Source organism: Myotis yumanensis, unplaced genomic scaffold (assembly GCF_028538775.1).
Source record: "Myotis yumanensis isolate MYYU_CA2020_CCGP unplaced genomic scaffold, mMyoYum1.0.hap1 SCAF_7, whole genome shotgun sequence".
Lineage (NCBI taxonomy): Eukaryota > Metazoa > Chordata > Mammalia > Chiroptera > Vespertilionidae > Myotis > Myotis yumanensis.
The window spans coordinates 54,082,294-54,098,876 of NW_027223758.1; the positions used below are offsets into that span (position 1 = coordinate 54,082,294).

At 52.5% G+C, this 16,583-nt stretch overlaps 1 protein-coding gene across 1 annotated transcript in view; it reads left to right on the forward strand.

Annotated features, from left to right (window-relative positions):
- NFATC1 (nuclear factor of activated T cells 1) overlaps positions 1 to 16,583 on the forward strand; it is a 95,900-nt gene that overhangs the window by 59,084 nt on the left and 20,233 nt on the right. Inside the window, 2 exon segments of the mRNA XM_070420489.1 lie at positions 3,196 to 3,579; positions 3,691 to 3,795. Of these exon segments, the coding sequence (XP_070276590.1) occupies positions 3,196 to 3,579; positions 3,691 to 3,795 (489 nt within the window).

The window sequence follows — 16,583 nt, forward strand, 5'->3', positions numbered from 1 at the left end:
CTGCATCCACGCTCCACCCTTCTGAAGCCATGGGGGTGCCCAGTTCCCTGTGTCGTGTTGTCCCCCACCCCACCCCCGGCTCAGCTGGGGACTCCCAGAGGCCCCCAACAGGTACTCTGTGGGATTTTCCCGGAAGGAGCCCTGGGAGCAGGCTGATGTGGGAGTCAGTGCTGGTGCCACGGGGGCTTTAACAGGTGGTCAGTGACACTGTGGCCGCCGAGCGGGCACAGCAGCCTGCTCCTGCCAATTGCAGGTGCCCGCTCGGCCACAGACTAGCCCCCGCAATCGCTGGCTTGGCAGCACGGTGAGTAGGTCACGCTGCTGGCGTTTCCCGGGCAGCTCTTCAATGTGGTGCGGAGCAGACGGGTAAGAGGTTTAACGAGCTCAGGGGATGCATCATGAGAGACACACAGGCCTTCGTGCCTGGCTGACTCCGGGGCTGGACAGTCCCATAAGGCCCTTAATTTAAGTGCCAGGCATCCGTGAACTCTGAAAGTTACCAAACCTGTGCGGACTGTTACCTTTGCTGCTCTGGACGCCTGATTTCACGCAGGTGCCTTTGGAACGGGAGACGCTGGTCCCCCCGGGGGCCCATTTGCTCATGGGGCGTGTTTAGCAGCCATCGACCTGCCTCCTTGCCCACTTCTGGGTTCACAACATTCTGGGAACAGGAGGGAGGTTCCTGGTTGGGCCAGTGCCTGGACCTGCACCTGGACCACAGAGCCGGCCCCAGGGACTGTCCGAGGGTAATGCTGGCCAGCGTGGGGCTGCAGGGACCAGCCGTTTGGGCAGCCCGTCCATCTGCCTGGAGCTCAGCCCCTCAAGGTGGAGGAGCAGAGGCCGTCTTCGCACGCTCAGCTCTCCAGTGTGAAGCCTGGGGCTGCAGCTGTTCTCTATTAACTGTGAGGACGTCATCGCGGTCCCAGCAGCCCGGGTCTAGCTCGTCCCCTGCCTGTCTGTGGACACGGGCACGTGGCGGGGAGCCTGCCTGCGTCAAGCGGCCAGAGGGAGCAGAGGCAGGAGGCCCCAGCTGGGGTGCTCGCCAGCAGGACCCCGTCACTGGGGGCCGATTAGGAAGTTAAGGGAGACCCTGGGTGCCACCTGACCAAGCCACACGTCCTGTTCCGCACACGCTCAGGGCCACAGGCCACAGACACGCACGGCCTCGTCACAGGGTGGCGGTTCTTCTGGATACACACACCCGCCCTCAGGAGCCACCTGCCTCCCAGGACTCCCAACTGCTGGCCGGCCCAGGGCCTGCGGGTGTGTCACCGATGTGATCGACAAGGAATTAATATTTACCCCGGAGGACAGCCAGCTCTTCTTGTCCCTTCTGCAGCCACTGACAGGCTCCTCGGGACAACAGGAGGAGAGGAACCCTTCGTCCTGGGCCCTGACCAGCAGTGCTCTCCTGAAACAAAGGAAAGCCCTCCCCCACCACGAGCGGAGCTGTGGAGCGATACGGGGCGGGCCAGGCACTGTGCTCAATACCTGTGTCTGCTCACAGCCCGCCAGTGCCCCCTCAGGCACCCGCGCAAAGTCTGCCCACGCTCCGTTCATCCGCTGGGCTCGCCTGCCCCCCCAGCACTTGCCAGGTCAGCCGAACTGGACCCAATGTGCCCCAGGCTGCCGGGGCGCCCAGGCCCCCGGGTGGAGGCAGTGTGGCCTCCTCGTACGTAGCCTGAAGGCCTCGCAGCTCTCAGCCACACGCGGCTTCACTGAGCAGCACCTGGGAGTCACCGACCGCGGTTGTGGCGATGCTGGGTAGAGGCCTCGTAACTGCTGTGACCCTGTGTGTCCTCCCTGCCTTCCACTCACTATCCACACCGCCCGGGTCCACAGACTGTAATCCACGCACCCTGGTCTGTGTGCAGAGGGACATCTTAACGACGGATGTGTGATGTGAGTCCAGCTGGGACACGCTGTCCCGTGGTGAAACCCCGGAGCTGAAAGCTCAGGCGTGGTCCTTCACAGGGGATCACTCGCCGGGAACCGTCCTCACCGTTTAGTCTGAGTGCCGCCTTCACATGAGAGACAAGGAGCCCAACAAGCGGACACCTGCCACAGGGCACACCTGTCCCAGGGCACACCTGTCCCAGGGCACGCCAGGCAGCTCCCACCCAATGTCCTCACCCAGCTGCTGGGGGACCCACGGGCACCCAGCCACAGGGCAGAGCAGACAGCACACTTGCTGGGTCAAGACCTTCCTCAAACATTTTGTCTCAAGATGTAAATACGCTTTTAGTTGCTTAAGGAGGAGGCTGTCTGCGTAGGCCCCAGGCTGTGACTGAGGGGTGTCCCTCAAATGACAGCTCCTTGTCACACTGCAGTCTTTGAAGCTGCACGGGCACCTGCTGGGAATGTGTGCGATCGCTGTCACTCAGAACAACCCGACCACCGAGATGTCTCTGGAAATGGGCATAAATGAAGACGACGAGAAAACAGGACACGGGAGGCGAGCACGGGGGCAGTGGCCCGGGGTAGAGACGGAGCCGAGCCGAGGCAGCACACGGGCACCGTGCGCCTTCCCCCGACACCCCCTGTGGGACCTGGGCCTGCGGCACCCTCTCCTCTTCCGTCTGCCTTCAGCTGCATCCCAGCCTGTTCTCAGCCTCGTCCGCTTCCTAGTGAGGAGACGGATGCACTCGAAGCAGCTCAGAGCCTCGCCCGCGGGCCAGGGCGGCGAATCACGGCTTGTTCTTCAGGAGTGGAAGCCGAGGGGCGGGAAGGAGAGACGGCCTTTCCGTTCCTGGCGCTGACGGCTCCTCTCCTGACGCCGCCGTCGGGTGTGTGCGCTGCACGCTTGTCCTCACGCTCACCGCCTGCGCAGACACTTATCAGATGGCGGCGGTAGCGCACAGATGCAGCCGTGCGTCCAAGTTCACATTCTCACTTTGATTGCTACAAATCCGTGGGCCCTCGGGTCCAGGGCTTCTACTGCCGTTTGCAAATGGATTTTTATAGCACATTAGTGCCGTGGGAGATTCCAAGGAAAATAGTTTTCTCGGTATTAGAAGCAGCTGTGGCTTTCGGAGCCGATGACTCACGCCCTCCTTTTTAATTGGGTGGGAGAACCGGGAGGGAGACACAGGGCTCAGTCACGACGCTGTTTGTCTTCAGAGGGTGTCCTGGTCGCAGCCCGCCCCGTCGCACCCATCTGCAGCCGTGTTTATGTAACTTTTTTTCTTCTCACAGTTCCAACCATAAAAACAGAGCCCACCGATGACTACGAGCCGGCCCTGACCTGCGGACCAATGAGCCAGGGCCTGAGCCCGCTCCCGAAGCCCTGCTACAGCCAACAGCTGGCCCTGCCGCCCGACCCGGGGTCCTGCCTCGTGGCCGGCTTCCCGCCCTGCCTCCAGAGGAGCACCATGATGTCTCCGCCGCCCAGCACCAGCCCGAAGCTGCACGACCTGTCCTCCGCCCCCTACAGCAAGGGCATGGCCAGCCCGGGCCACGGCCCCCTCGGACTTCAGCGGCCAGCCTCGGGGGTCCTCGCCGGCCCTGAGATGCCCAGGCCCGTGGGTGTGCACCCCGGCTCCCCCCAGCCGCCGCCCCCCCGCCCTGCTGCAGCCACAGGTGAGTCCACAGCTGAGCAGCAGCCGTCCCCCGGGTGGCCAGCCAGCACTCTGTCCCCACAGCCCCTCGACTGCACTGCCATCCGGTACCCAAGAGCCGACCTGTTTGCAGTCCTGCAGCCCAACCCGCCCACCCGGGATGGGCCACCAGCCGCACCAACTGCCGAAGGTTCCGGAAAAAGAGCCTGCAGCCGCCCGGCCTCTGCCGCTGCCCGAGGTGCGTGAGGACAGTAATCAGGGTCTGGCCCCCACTCCCGTATCGGTCAAGCGAGAGCCTCAGGAGTTGGACCAGCTGTACCTGGATGACGGTAAGTGCCCGTGGCCGCAGGTGGGCGCCTGGCTTTGCACCGTGTGAGTGCGCGAAGGAGGGGTGTGCGAACTCGCTGCTTGGCGGAGGAGTGCACCCCGGCTCCTGAGCCCCAGCACAGCAGGCGGCTCTCCCTGCAGATGTGTCACGGAGCGTGGCAGGCAGGACGATGGTGTGGAAATCTCGGTGCCGTGGCCTTCCTGTAAATAGTAACAAGGTGCCTGTGGTGGTTCGCAGTGTATTTATGTAAAGGGCCGCGGTTTCCTTGGACACAAGCTGGGCTGCGGCTGAGGGCAGCAGGCAGTCCTGACTTGCACCTTGATCACCATGGTCTGCTCGCTAATCGCCGGTCGCTAGCACTTTCCTGGGCTGCGAGCACAAACGATCCACATAAGTGTAAGTTGTTTCCCGGACCTGGGCACGGACGGTCCAGCTGAAGGCGAGTGGGGAGCGGTCAGGGGCGCATACCTCTCCTCTCGGGGTGCTGCCCTGGCCTCCATCCCTCCTGGGTGAGGGCAGATGCCTGGCAAGCCCCTCCAGCCTGTGTCCCGTGACCCTGGCACCTCAGGGGCAGCCGCAGCCTTTCCCAGGAGGTGTGCTCATGACTGGGCAGTGTTTCACATTCAGTGGACTCACAGGTGCTGGTTCTGCCCTTCGAGAAGGTGCCAGCATGGGAGGTGCTGGCGTGTGAGGGGTGCCAGGGCCACGGCCCTGGGCCAGTCTCTGGGCCCCTCTGGACTTGGTTCGCCTGATGGCAGGAGCCAGACTTGGTTGAGAGGTCAAAGCTGAGTAAGACAGTCACCCTGAATCCCTCAGTTCAGGGGACGGCTGTTGTCACACAGGTGCAGCCTCTGCTGATTGCCCTGCCCCTGTCAGCCTGATGGGGTGCGGGCCTGGAGCTCCGGGTGCCCAAAGACTACACCCTCCTGCTCCTCTGGGCTCTGATGCCCACCCGGTGCCTCCGATGGGCTCCTGCTCCCCCTGTCACTCTCCCAGCTGACACCAGGCTCCAGTCCTGGAGGTCCTGCCTCCAAACATCTTTCAGACGCCTGTGTCTCTGCATCAGAGTCCCCACGCTGCTCGCCTATGTGGTCATATTCTATCAGGTCGTCCGCTCTTCATTTTCCCCAAATACTCCTCCTGCTTTCCCTGTGATCATGGTCATCTGTAGAACAGTGTAGGAGTCGCTCCCTGTCCTCAGCCTCCTGCCCCGGCCGCACACACACTGCCCCTCCGCCATGCACAAACCGCCCCTGGTCTGCCCACTTGTCTCCAGGTCACACACGTGGTCCTGGGCCCCTTGAGAGGTCCCGCGGCCCAGCCCAGTGCAGCTTCACGCACATAGGTTCTGTCTGCTCCGTTTGAGGCCGCATTTGGGGGCCTTATTCCCCTAAGTCTCCGTCGTCCCAGGACAGTTATAAACAAAGCTTTTCAGTGTAGCCCAGGACGGCAAAGCAATGTTCGTTTTGGGGTCAGGATTGGGACCGTGGTTAAGACAGCTGTGCCAGAGGCCTCCCTAGAAAGCAGTAAATGATGTCTATAAATATGCGCCTCTTTCATGCACACCCCCCCCCCCATGTGTGACATTTCATTGCTGATTCTCAGTCAGAAACACGCGGGGAAAGCCTCGAGCCCCTGCAGAGTACCTGCTGGCCTTGGGCCCCTTACAGAGACTCTGATCCGCCCCCACGGGAGAGCAAATTCCCCTTGGCCCATTAGAGCTGGTGGTGGGTGCCCACGGCTGACCAGCCTCTGCCATGGAACAGCCGTTCCCGGAGGCTGAGGGTTCTGGGCTGCAGCCTCCCATGTGTTAGGCTTCCCTCGATGGGGCTCCCCGGCCCGAGGGGCTGGAATTGGTCTGAGCACGCAGGCCTGATGACCCTGCCTGGTCCTGGCAGCGGGAGCCACACCTTGTCCATCCCTGTCAGAAAGCAGAGCCGATGCCTCTTGCTGTCTGAGCAGCTGAAGACTCCCGAGCTCGTAGGCATTTGGAATATAGCTGGGCCCGGCTCTCCCCGGAGATCTTGGGGTACCTAACGCTGTGCAGCCGCCATGAGGAGAAAGCACCTGTCTCACCAGAGGGTGGGCAAACCGCCTGCCGAGAAGTCAGGGCTCCTGGGAAGATCTTTATTTATTTATTTTTATTATTATTATTGATCCTCTCCCTAGGATATTTTTCCATCGATTTTTAGAGAGTGGAAGGGAAGAGAGAGAGAGAGAAATGTCGATGTGAGAGAGAAAAATCAATTGGTTGCCACCGGCATGCAGCCCAACCAGGGCCAAGGATCAAGCGTGCAACCAAGGTATGTGCCCTTGACCAGAATCAAACCCAGGACCCTTCAATCTGCAAGCCAACACTCTATCCACTGAGCCAAACTGGCAGGGCATCATGGGAGGACCTTGAGGCCAGGTTTTTGTGCCAAGGTTGACCCCTCAGAACCTGGAACCCGCCCTCTGGTTAGAGCAGCGATGTCCATGCAGGTCAGACCCGGACGGTATGACATCAAATCGAGGCCACGCCATGAGCACAGGAACCTGAGCCTCCAGCCTCCCACCCCACATTCTGAGGGCGTTTGGGGTGGGTTTGCACTGTGGTTCCTTGATGTGGTGGTTGGAGAAAGTGATCGTGGGTGTGGGCAGAACTACGTTGCTTTCATAAGGCTTGCGTGGTGCGTCAGCTCCGTGATCTGATGCTTTGCTGGCCCCCATGTGAGATTCTGTGTAACTGAGGTTTTTTAAAATTAATTTGTCCAACGAGGACACTGTCAACATTCCTGCTTATTGTGGGTGGAGGAGGGTTCCGGAGGGTGCCAGAGTGTGTGCTCCGTATGTTGGGAGCACTGCCTCGGCCTGCGAGGGTGGCCAGGGCTGATCCTGGGCAGGGAGGGGAAGGGTGGGCAGCAGGTGTGCCTTTGCCGGGAGGGTACCTGTACCACATCTTCAGGCCAGCGTGTCACCTGCCCCACAGACTTCACGGTATCTCTAGAACAGATTGCTCAACCTTTTGGAGTTGCAACACCTTATTGTGGTATGACCTCTTCACCCAGTTATGTTCCGTCATTCTTCCCAGAAAACGCGCCTCAAAGGGAATCCCAGCTTATTTTAGGATGTCTTTGTTTGGGGTTGTTTCTACTCTCAGGTTTTGTTTCAAAGGTACTCGGCCCATAAATATATTTCAATTACAGTTTATTCTTTTAACAATATTCCTAAGACTTTGGCTCTCAGTTTAGACTTCCCGATCATGGTAGAACCACAAGAGTACGTTTTTTAAAGATTGGTTTTATGGACCTCATGTTATTTGAAATGTAGATTTTAAAAATGTGACATAAAAGCTGCACGTGAGCCATGTCTCCGACAGGATTTCTGTGGATTGCCGTTGTCGAGAGCAGCACAAGGAGACCACCCCCTTCTGGGAAGAGAATGTCCTCAGTTTACTCACGTGGAGCGTGCAGTTCACCCCCACGCACCCGCACCTGCATCATTGTTTATGTGCCCCACTTTCATACATTCGCTGAAAGCATATCCCAAACATTTCTGAAGCACACGGTGTAGTCCAGCATTTGTGTGAAGGGGACCTGCACCCCAGCTTAGCTGAAACGGAGCCCCTTCTTAGAGCTATTTACAACTGGAACGATGGCTCCCAAGGCGTTGGCTTGTCTGCCGCCAAAGCCCCCTGTTGTCACCTCGACCTCCCTGCCGCCTCCACCACAATCCACAATCGGCCCTTTCAGCTCCTCCAGGAGCTCTAGGGTTTCCAGAAGTCTCGATGTCATTAAAGCAGCAAGCAGGTGGACCAGGCGGCCAGGATCGTGTCTGCCCCGAGTCTGGGCCTTGAGCCCCTCCGCCCCTCCTTTCCTGAGCTTAAGCTGCTCTGGGAGACAACAAAAGGCTTTCCTCATGGAAAGTTTTACTAACCTGGCCCGGTGCCCGCGTCTGAGGCCTTCCCGTTCCCGACGATGATTGAAAGAGTCTGTATTACGGTGAGCAGGCACGCGGCGTCGTTAATATTGTGCACGTTAATATTGTGGACGTCCTGCCACACGACGCAGAGGAGGCTGAGCTCAGCTGTGCACCTAGTTCATTAGGGTCCAGCCTGAATGACGTGGATGTCTGCATGGCGGTCACCAGGCGTAAAAACGGCACCGCGTGCCACACAGAGATGGGGACTCTGGCCGGTCGCCATGGGAGCCCTGCAGCTCTACAAGTCCCTCTCTTGAGACCCTGCAAGGGAAGCTCATCCGGTTCCCAGCCCGGAGCTGCAGGCTGTGGAGCGGGACCTCGAGCTGCTCCCTTCCCGGGTGCCATGGTGGCCTCTCGGTGCTCGGTGTGTGCCTCTCTGGAACGTCAGAGTCTCTACACAGAGATGTGGAGCCGACCTCCCAGGGACTCTTTGCCTTCGAGGGGCTCAGACATTGGCTTAAATATCTTAGTGTTTGTCTAGATCAGCGGTGCTCAACCTGTGGGTCGCGACCCCTTTGGCGGTCGAACGACCCTTTCACAGGGGTCGCCTAAGACCATCCTGCATATCAGATATTTACATTACGATTCATAACAGTAGCAACATTACAGTTATGAAATAGCAACGAAAATCATTTTATGGTTGGGTCACAACATGAGGAACTGTATTTAAAGGGCCAGAAGGTTGAGAACCACTGGTCTAGATAAACCCGACCATCACCTGCAAACCACCAGCGGCTGGCGGTTGGTGTGAGGACCGTCCTGCTAACCTGTGGAGGCTGAGACAAGCATGGTCTCTGCTGTATCTTGGAAGGTGTGTGTGTTCGTGTTGGAAACCCGTTGCCGTGGACTCGCGGGCAGCAGCAGGTGGGGACCTGCCCCTTGGTGAGGAAGGAATGGAAAGGCAGGCACGGCTCTGCGTGTCCGCTGAGGCAGGTTGTCCATAAATAGGGCTGTGACGGCAGCGTGTCTTCTGTTCCTTCCTGGGTGGGGGTGAGGGGCTGCGGCGTCTGCGAGGTCCTGGGCACTTGGCTCAGCCGCCTGGCGCACACGTTAACGATAAGCTCAGGATGCTTTGAGAGACACGCCTTTCCCCCAAGCCTCGTTCTGCAGCCCGGTGATTTTCTGTGCTTGGAAGGGAATTTGGTGGGTTTGCTTTCAACGAATCAACCCTCTTCTTTCTCTTTTAATGAGAGGTCTTAGCTCATCCCCTTCTTTAAATGGAGAGTTGTTTGAGGTTATTAATTTGAGGACAAGAAATGGGGCGGGGCAGAAGGAAACAAAAAGGAGGAGCCAGGGGTCTCGTGCAGCCTGGACCGGCAGCACCATTCAGAGCTGTTTGGTGCCGAAAACACTCGTCCCCAAGAAGCAAGAGGGAGCGGGAGCTGCTGGTCAGGTAGGACTGCGTGCGGGCAAGGTGGGCCCGCTCGTGCCTGGTTGCCCTTTGTCACAGGCGAGCTCTGAGCAGTAACAAGGTGTCTGTGCGTGAGCACGTGAGCGCTGCACGGTTGTGTTGTCGGGGTTTTTCGTGAGATACACCGTTTCCTCCTGCAGAGAGGTGGGCGCCGTCCCAGAAGCACTCAGGTAGCTTTGTCTTCGTTTCGGACCAGTGTGCGGCGGTGGCCCGGGCTCTGCGTGCTCCTTCTCTGATGCTCGTACTTAGGAACGAGCGCTCTGCACAGGCGCTCTCAGATCTGTGAGCCGGCCAGTAGCATACCACTGCGCTGTGTCACCGGAGTGTGAAGCCACAAAGCTGGGCATTTAGAAGCACAATAGCCACATTCACAAAGCCCAGCTGTTGATGGACCGTCAGGGCTTGGCGTCTCTTCGGGGAGAGCGGTGACCAGGGCAGTGCCGGGCTCTGTCTACATCTGTCGGACAACTGTGTTTTCGCAAGTGGGGCCAAGGCCCTGTAACGTGAGCCAGGCACTTGGCTCCGTGCCCTGCAGCTCCAGGCGGAGAGCCAGCTAAACACGGGCACTTCCAAGTGATCTTCCTGATACAAAAGTGTGGCCTCACGTACGGATTCCCGAGGAACCGTATTCACCGGCTCACAGATGTCCATCAAGTCCAGAGAAGAGCACAGACATTTGCAATTGTACTAATTGCCTTCCTGTCAGAGCTGAGGGAGTTGTCCCCAATCCTCGGTGACACAGCGTTGCCAACTCACAGAAAACCAAACGGCAGTTAGTAGTAGTCAGTACTGGATGCGTGGCCTTCGGTACTTCCCCAAGTGACTTTTACATATATTCTCCCCGTTTTCATACCCGACCTTACAACAATCCTCTGGGGCAAAGCTGCTCATGGTAAGCCCACCAGGCAGAGAAGGAAACTGAGGTTTAGGCAGAAATGCCATTAGACTTGCTCCGAAGAAGCACAGGTAATGAGTGACAGACCCAGGGACACTCCCTCAATCTGCCAGCTCTGATTTGAACAGTCTGTCTGCTCTGCCAAGGTTTAGCTATATTGCTGAATATCTCCCCCCCCCACCCCCACCCCACTAGAGGTGTGGTTAGCAAAGATTCCTGGTCAAAAGTCTAGCTTCCAAGTGCGAGTGGGCCTTGGGAGCTGAAGAGGAGTGTGGTGTCTATTTTTCTTCATCAGAGAACTTCTGGTGATTAACTGAGGCACATTTGGTAACTCAAGAAGGCCTGGAGGACAGATGGGACTTCCAACATGATGGAGAGAGGACCTTGGTGAATCCCTCCCCCCAAAAGCAATAAAAATACTGACAAAACTCTCAAGTCAGCAATTTCAGAGTCTGGAAATTACCAAACAGGCAGGACAAGTGAGAAACATTTATTCATGCAGAGCTGGGCCTTGGTGAGAAGCGCACGGCCTGTGATGTTTTAACCTGGGCTATTGCCACCGCCCCCCCCCCCCCGCCCCCCTCAGCTCCATGAAAAGCGAGCACTTCACAGACAGTGCCGGAGATTGGCCTCTTTGGGGGTCCCATTAAGAACCCCATCCCCCACAATGCAGTCAGTATTTTGACTCGTCATGAGCTCCCTGGAAAAGCTGCATTCCTTGGGTATCATCAGAAACAATGGATACTGGCCCTGGCTGGGTGTCTCAGTCGGTTGGAGCATCATCCTGTGCACCAAAGGGTTATAGGTTCAATTCCTGGTCAGGGCACATACCTAGGTTGCAAGTTCCATCCCCAGTCAGGGCATGTCCAGGAGGCAACTGATCCATGTTTCTCTGTCACATCAATGTCTCTCTCTCTCTCTCTCTCTCTCTCTCCCTCTCCCTCTCCCCCCCCCCCCCCCATTCCTATCTCTAAAATCAATGAATGTGTTCTTGTGTGAGGATAAAAAAAAATTATGGATGCTGGAATTATGCTCATTGGAGCTGCCCAACACTGTGGTCTCAATTGGAACAAACAGGGACTAAACCTAACTAGATGACCACGGTGCGGGGCGGGGGGGGGGAGTGAAAAACGCTGACATATTCCTGGGGACCTAGAAGACTGCACGTGTGCACACAGATGTGCACACGCTCAGGGAAAACCTGGGGAAAGAGAGGGCTCCAGTCATTCACCTCTGGCTGACCTTGAGACCCTGCACAAGCACGAGTGAAAGCTAAGGCTGACTTGTGAATTCCCTGCAACACACAGATCTCCTTGACAAATGGCCTAATGGCATTTAACTGACTGACCATTAAACTACACTAACCTGAGGGTGACCCCTAGAAGCCTAGTTTAAACATAAAAGCAAGATTTTTTTTTTAAAGGAGGACAGAGAACTTAGTGGCCACACAATTAGTTCAGAAAAGTCACTAATCAAGTGAACAGCAACAGGGAGAAAAAAAGAGTCCACAGTAACAACACATCATGGGGGGAGGGCTGTTTCTGCTACAATATATTATCTATAATGTCCAGTTTCAACCAAAAATTATGAGAAACACAAAAATACGTCTTATATGTGGGGGCGGCGGGGTGGCTGGCAACCCACAGGCGACAGAAAGTGTCCTGAGGGGGCTCTAGTGTTGAACTTAGTAGCCAAGGCTTCAGATCAGCTACTATATAGTATATGTTCAAAGAACCAAAGGAATCAGTGTTTAAAGAGTTTGAAAGTGAGTATGACAACTCTCACTAAAGAGAGAATTTCAGTAATGATATAGAAATTTTATTTAGAAAAGAGCTAAGTAAAAATACTAGTGTGTAAAAATACAATAACTGAAATTAAAAATTCATTAGATTGGAGCTCACAGAGTAAAAGAACCAACAAACTTGAAGGAAGGTCAATGGATTATGCAGTCTAAGGACTAGAAAGAAAAAATGAAAGGAAAGCGAACATGGGTACATCATAAAGCATACAAGCATATGCTTAATGGGAATCCAGAAAGAGAGGAGAAAGAATGGGGTAAAAAAAATTGAAGAAATAATGGCCAAAATCTTCTCAATTAGATGAAAAACATTATTCTATACATCCAAAAAGGTTAACAAATTTTAAGTAGGATAAAGTCAGAAATTCACACCTAGACACATCATAACCAAACTGTCAAACATCAAAGAAAATGAAATAGTCCTGAAAGCAGCAAGAGAAAAACAAGACACCAGGTACATAGATGCCTCAATAAGATTAACAGCTGACTCCTCTTGAGCAGTCATGGAGGCCATAATGCAGTGGGATGTCGTATTCAAAGGACTGAAAGAAAAAGGCTATTGGCCAATAAGTCTGTATCTAGCAAAAGTGGCTTTAGGAAAGGAGACATGAAGCTATTCCCAGAAAAGCAAAGACACAGAGAATTTGTTGCCAGCAGATCTGACCTACAAGAAGAACTAAAGGGTGTCCGTCAGGCAGATGGTAACTCAGATCAACACAGAGAAATAAAAAGCACTGCTGAAAAGAATTGCATAGGTAAATAAAAAAGACAGCATAGGCATATTTTTAAACTTTTTTCTTCTCCTGCCGAAACCGGTTTGGCTCAGTGGATAGAGCGTCGGCCTGCGGACTGAGGGGTCCCGGGTTCGATTCCGGTCAAGGGCATGTACCTGGGTTGCGGGCACATCCCCAGTGGGAGATGTGCAGGAGGCAGCTGATCGATGTTTCTCTCTCATCGATGTTTCTAACTTTCTATCTTTCTCCCTTCCTCTCTGTAAAAAATCAATAAAATATATTAAAAAAAAAAAACTTTTTTCTTCTCCTAATTTTTTAAAAATACATAAGACAATCACCACAAAATGTTCCGATGGCTTATAATATATAAATACATTGTTTGTGTGACAATAACAGCACAAAGGAGGGCATGGGGAAGGAAGCTATATCAGAACAAAGTTTCTATATATTATTAGAAATAAGTAAGTATTAATCTGAAATTGTTTTACGTTAAACTGCATATTGTAATTCCTAGAGGAACCACGAAGAAAATAACTTTAAAATATATAGTAAACAAAACAAGATCAAAAAAGGCATTTAAATGATATGCCAGGAAAAATATATTTAACATGAACGAAGGTGGTAATGAAAGATCATAGGAACAAAGCCACTACAAACAAAAAAAAGAAAAACCACAAGATGTGGAAAACAAGCCGTAAAATGGTAAATGTAAATCCTACGGTCCAATCACATAAAATGTAAAAAAACTACTCCAATAAAAAGGTGGAGCTTGTGAGACTAGATTGGGAAAAACCCCACAGAACCCAACTATATGCTGTCTACAAAAGACCTGTTTTAGATTGAAAGCACAAGTAGGTGAAAGTAAAAGGGTAGATAAGGTATGTCATGCAAATAATGACCAAAAGAGATCTGGAGTAGCTATTCTAACATCAGACAAAATAGTAAGGACCAAAAAAAAAATGTTACTGGAGACAGGGCATTTATAATGAGTAAAACATAAATTGAGTAGAAAGATATAACAATTATGAATATATTTACACCTAACAACAGAGACCCCATAATACATGAAACAAAAACTGGCAGAATTGAAGGGATAAATGGAAAGACAATTGAAAAATAATAGCTGGAGATTTTAATATTCTACCTCGATAATGGATAGAACAACTAGACAGAAAATCAGCAAGGAAATAAAACAATTGAACAGTCCTGTCACCAGCTTGACTTAAGTAACGTCTGCAGAGCACTCCACAGAGTGCATGCGTGAGGACCGTTCTCCAGGACAGACTTCCTGCTTGGCCGTAAGCCAAGCGTGGATAAATTTTCAAGATTAATTTTGATCACATGGGAATTAATCTATAGAATCAACACAGTCCCTGCCAAAATTCTAGCAAATTTTTTTCTCAGAAACTGATGAAATAATCCTAAAATTTATATGAAATTTCAAAGATCCAGAGTAGCCAAAGCAATTTCTAAAACAAAGAACAAAGTTGGAAGGCTCACACTTCTATATTTCAAACCTCACTACAAAGCTGCAATAATCGAGACAGTGTGGTATTGATATGATACAAGACATGCAAATCAATGCAACAATAGAGAGTCCAGGAATAAACCCTTATATTTTTGGTAAATTGATTTTTAACAAAAGTGCCAAGCCATTGAATTGGGGCAAAGGATAGCCTTTTAAACAAATAGTGCTGGTACAAATGGATAAATACATGCCAAAAAAATGAACTTAAACAATTAACTAGAAATTGATCATGGAATTAAATATAAGAACTAAAACAATAAAGCTTAGGAGATAATATATGAGAAAATCCATAAATTAGGCAAAGATTTTTTTTTAGATATAATACCAGAAACACAATCCATAAAAGAAAAAAAAATTGAGAAGTTCAGCATCATCAAAATTAAAAATGTTGTGCTTCAAAAGATACCATCAAGAAAATGAAAATATACCCTAGCTGGTTTGGCTCAGTGGATAGAGCGTCAGCCTGTGGACTGAGGGGTCCCAGGTTCGATTCCAGCCAAGGGCGTATATGCCCAGGTTGCGGGCTCGATCCCCAGTAGGGGGCGTGCAGGAGGCAGCTGGTCAATGATTCTCTCTCATCACTGATGTTTCTATCTCTCTCTCCCTCTCCCTTCCTCTTTGAAATCAATAAAAATATATTTTAAAAAAATAAAATGAAAATACAAGCAACAGACCAGAAGAATATATTTGCAAAACACATGTCTGATAAAGGGTCTGTATCCACAATATACAAAGAACATTATATCTCAACAGTTAAGACAAACAGCTTAGTCAAAACCTGGGCACAAGACGTAAACAGGTTTTTCTCCAGAGATGATACATGAATGCCTCCTAAGTGCATGAAGAGATACTTGACATCGTTAGTCACAGGGATGCAAAAGAAATGCCAGTGCAAATGAGATAACATTGCTCACCCACTGTAGTGGCTGTAATAATCAGGGAGACAACAGCCGATTTGGGAGAGGATGTGGAGAAATTGGAACTCTCACGCATTACTTGTCACTTTGGCAATGTCTTTAAAAAAGAGTCAAACAAAAATTTACCATAGGACCCATCACTTCTACTGTTAGGTGTCTACCCACGAGAAAGGAGCACGCACGAGCCTGAAGACTTGCACACAAATGTTCTCAGAGGTAGTATTCACAGTAGCCCAACCTTTGAAAAACCTAAACATCCAGCAACTGGTGAATAGTTAGGAAAAGGGAGATACACTAGTATTCATACTGTGGAGTATTATTCAGCCACAAGAAGGAGTAAAGGACTAATTCATGCTAGGACATGGGTGAATCCTGAAATGGCGATGCTGAGTCAAAAGGGCCAAACACAAGAGACCCCACAGTATATGGTTCCATTTGTATAAAAATGTCCAGAAAAGCAGAGGCAGAAAATCATTTCCAAGGATGAGTCCGGGTCTGCTTCTCCCGTACAGCTCAAGGCACTTCTCTCGCTAGGAGTGTTTAAGGTTAAGCATCGTTTGGTAATGTGCTTAATGAGCCTGTAACATGCTCTGCGCCAAAGGAGACTCGGTGCGTGCAAAGCTCGGGCCAGTGTGTGTCACGTAGTTTTCAGTTTGTGTGGGGAGCACATGTGGTCCCAGGACTCGTTCTTTAAGAAGTGTTGGGAGAAAATTCTAGCTCTGTGTTAGACGGGTCCTCTCAGCCCTGTACGCCATGCTGATGGTAGAATTTCTCTTAGGGAATAAATACGTGTGCCTCTCTGTTACATACTGTTCAGTTAAATGAAGGGCTATCTTCAAAGCCTGGACCGAGGTGATGGGAACAACTCCACCTGTTGCCCCAGCAGGATGGACGCCGTCCCATCCTCTGACGCGGGCGATGGAGGGTCTCTGTGCCGTTAATGTAGGTTGGGCACGCGGAAGTTCGAGTCCCTTTACCTTTTCAGTTTGAATTTTGAAACTGGGTTCTTCCTTCCTTCCAGATTATAATATAAGGAACAAAGAAAGCCTTTGAAACTTCCGCCCTTATCACGCCCAGGGACCTCAGCTTAATCACGGCCTGATACTTGGGACAATAGGCCAGTCAGCCAGGCCCCTCCCTCCGAGCACAGTGATGGCTCCCAGGGCCCAGACGCTGGTTTTCTTTTGTCCCAAAACGGGGGCAGACAGTGCAGGATGCGGTCACCTCCGTGGGCCTGGGCGGGCGTTATCGGCCCCCAGCCCGTCCTCCCTCCCGCCCTGGGGTGAAGGCATGCCCGGCCAGGCTCTATCAGGCCCTCACAGCTGCTGTTATTTCAGATATGGCAGGAAGTGGGCCCTGGAAGACAGTGGGAGCTCAGAGCCCTCAGGAACATCTAGAAACGTCTGTGATTTACCGGGGCCCTGGCTGCAGTCCAGCCGTCACAGGAGGGAAGAG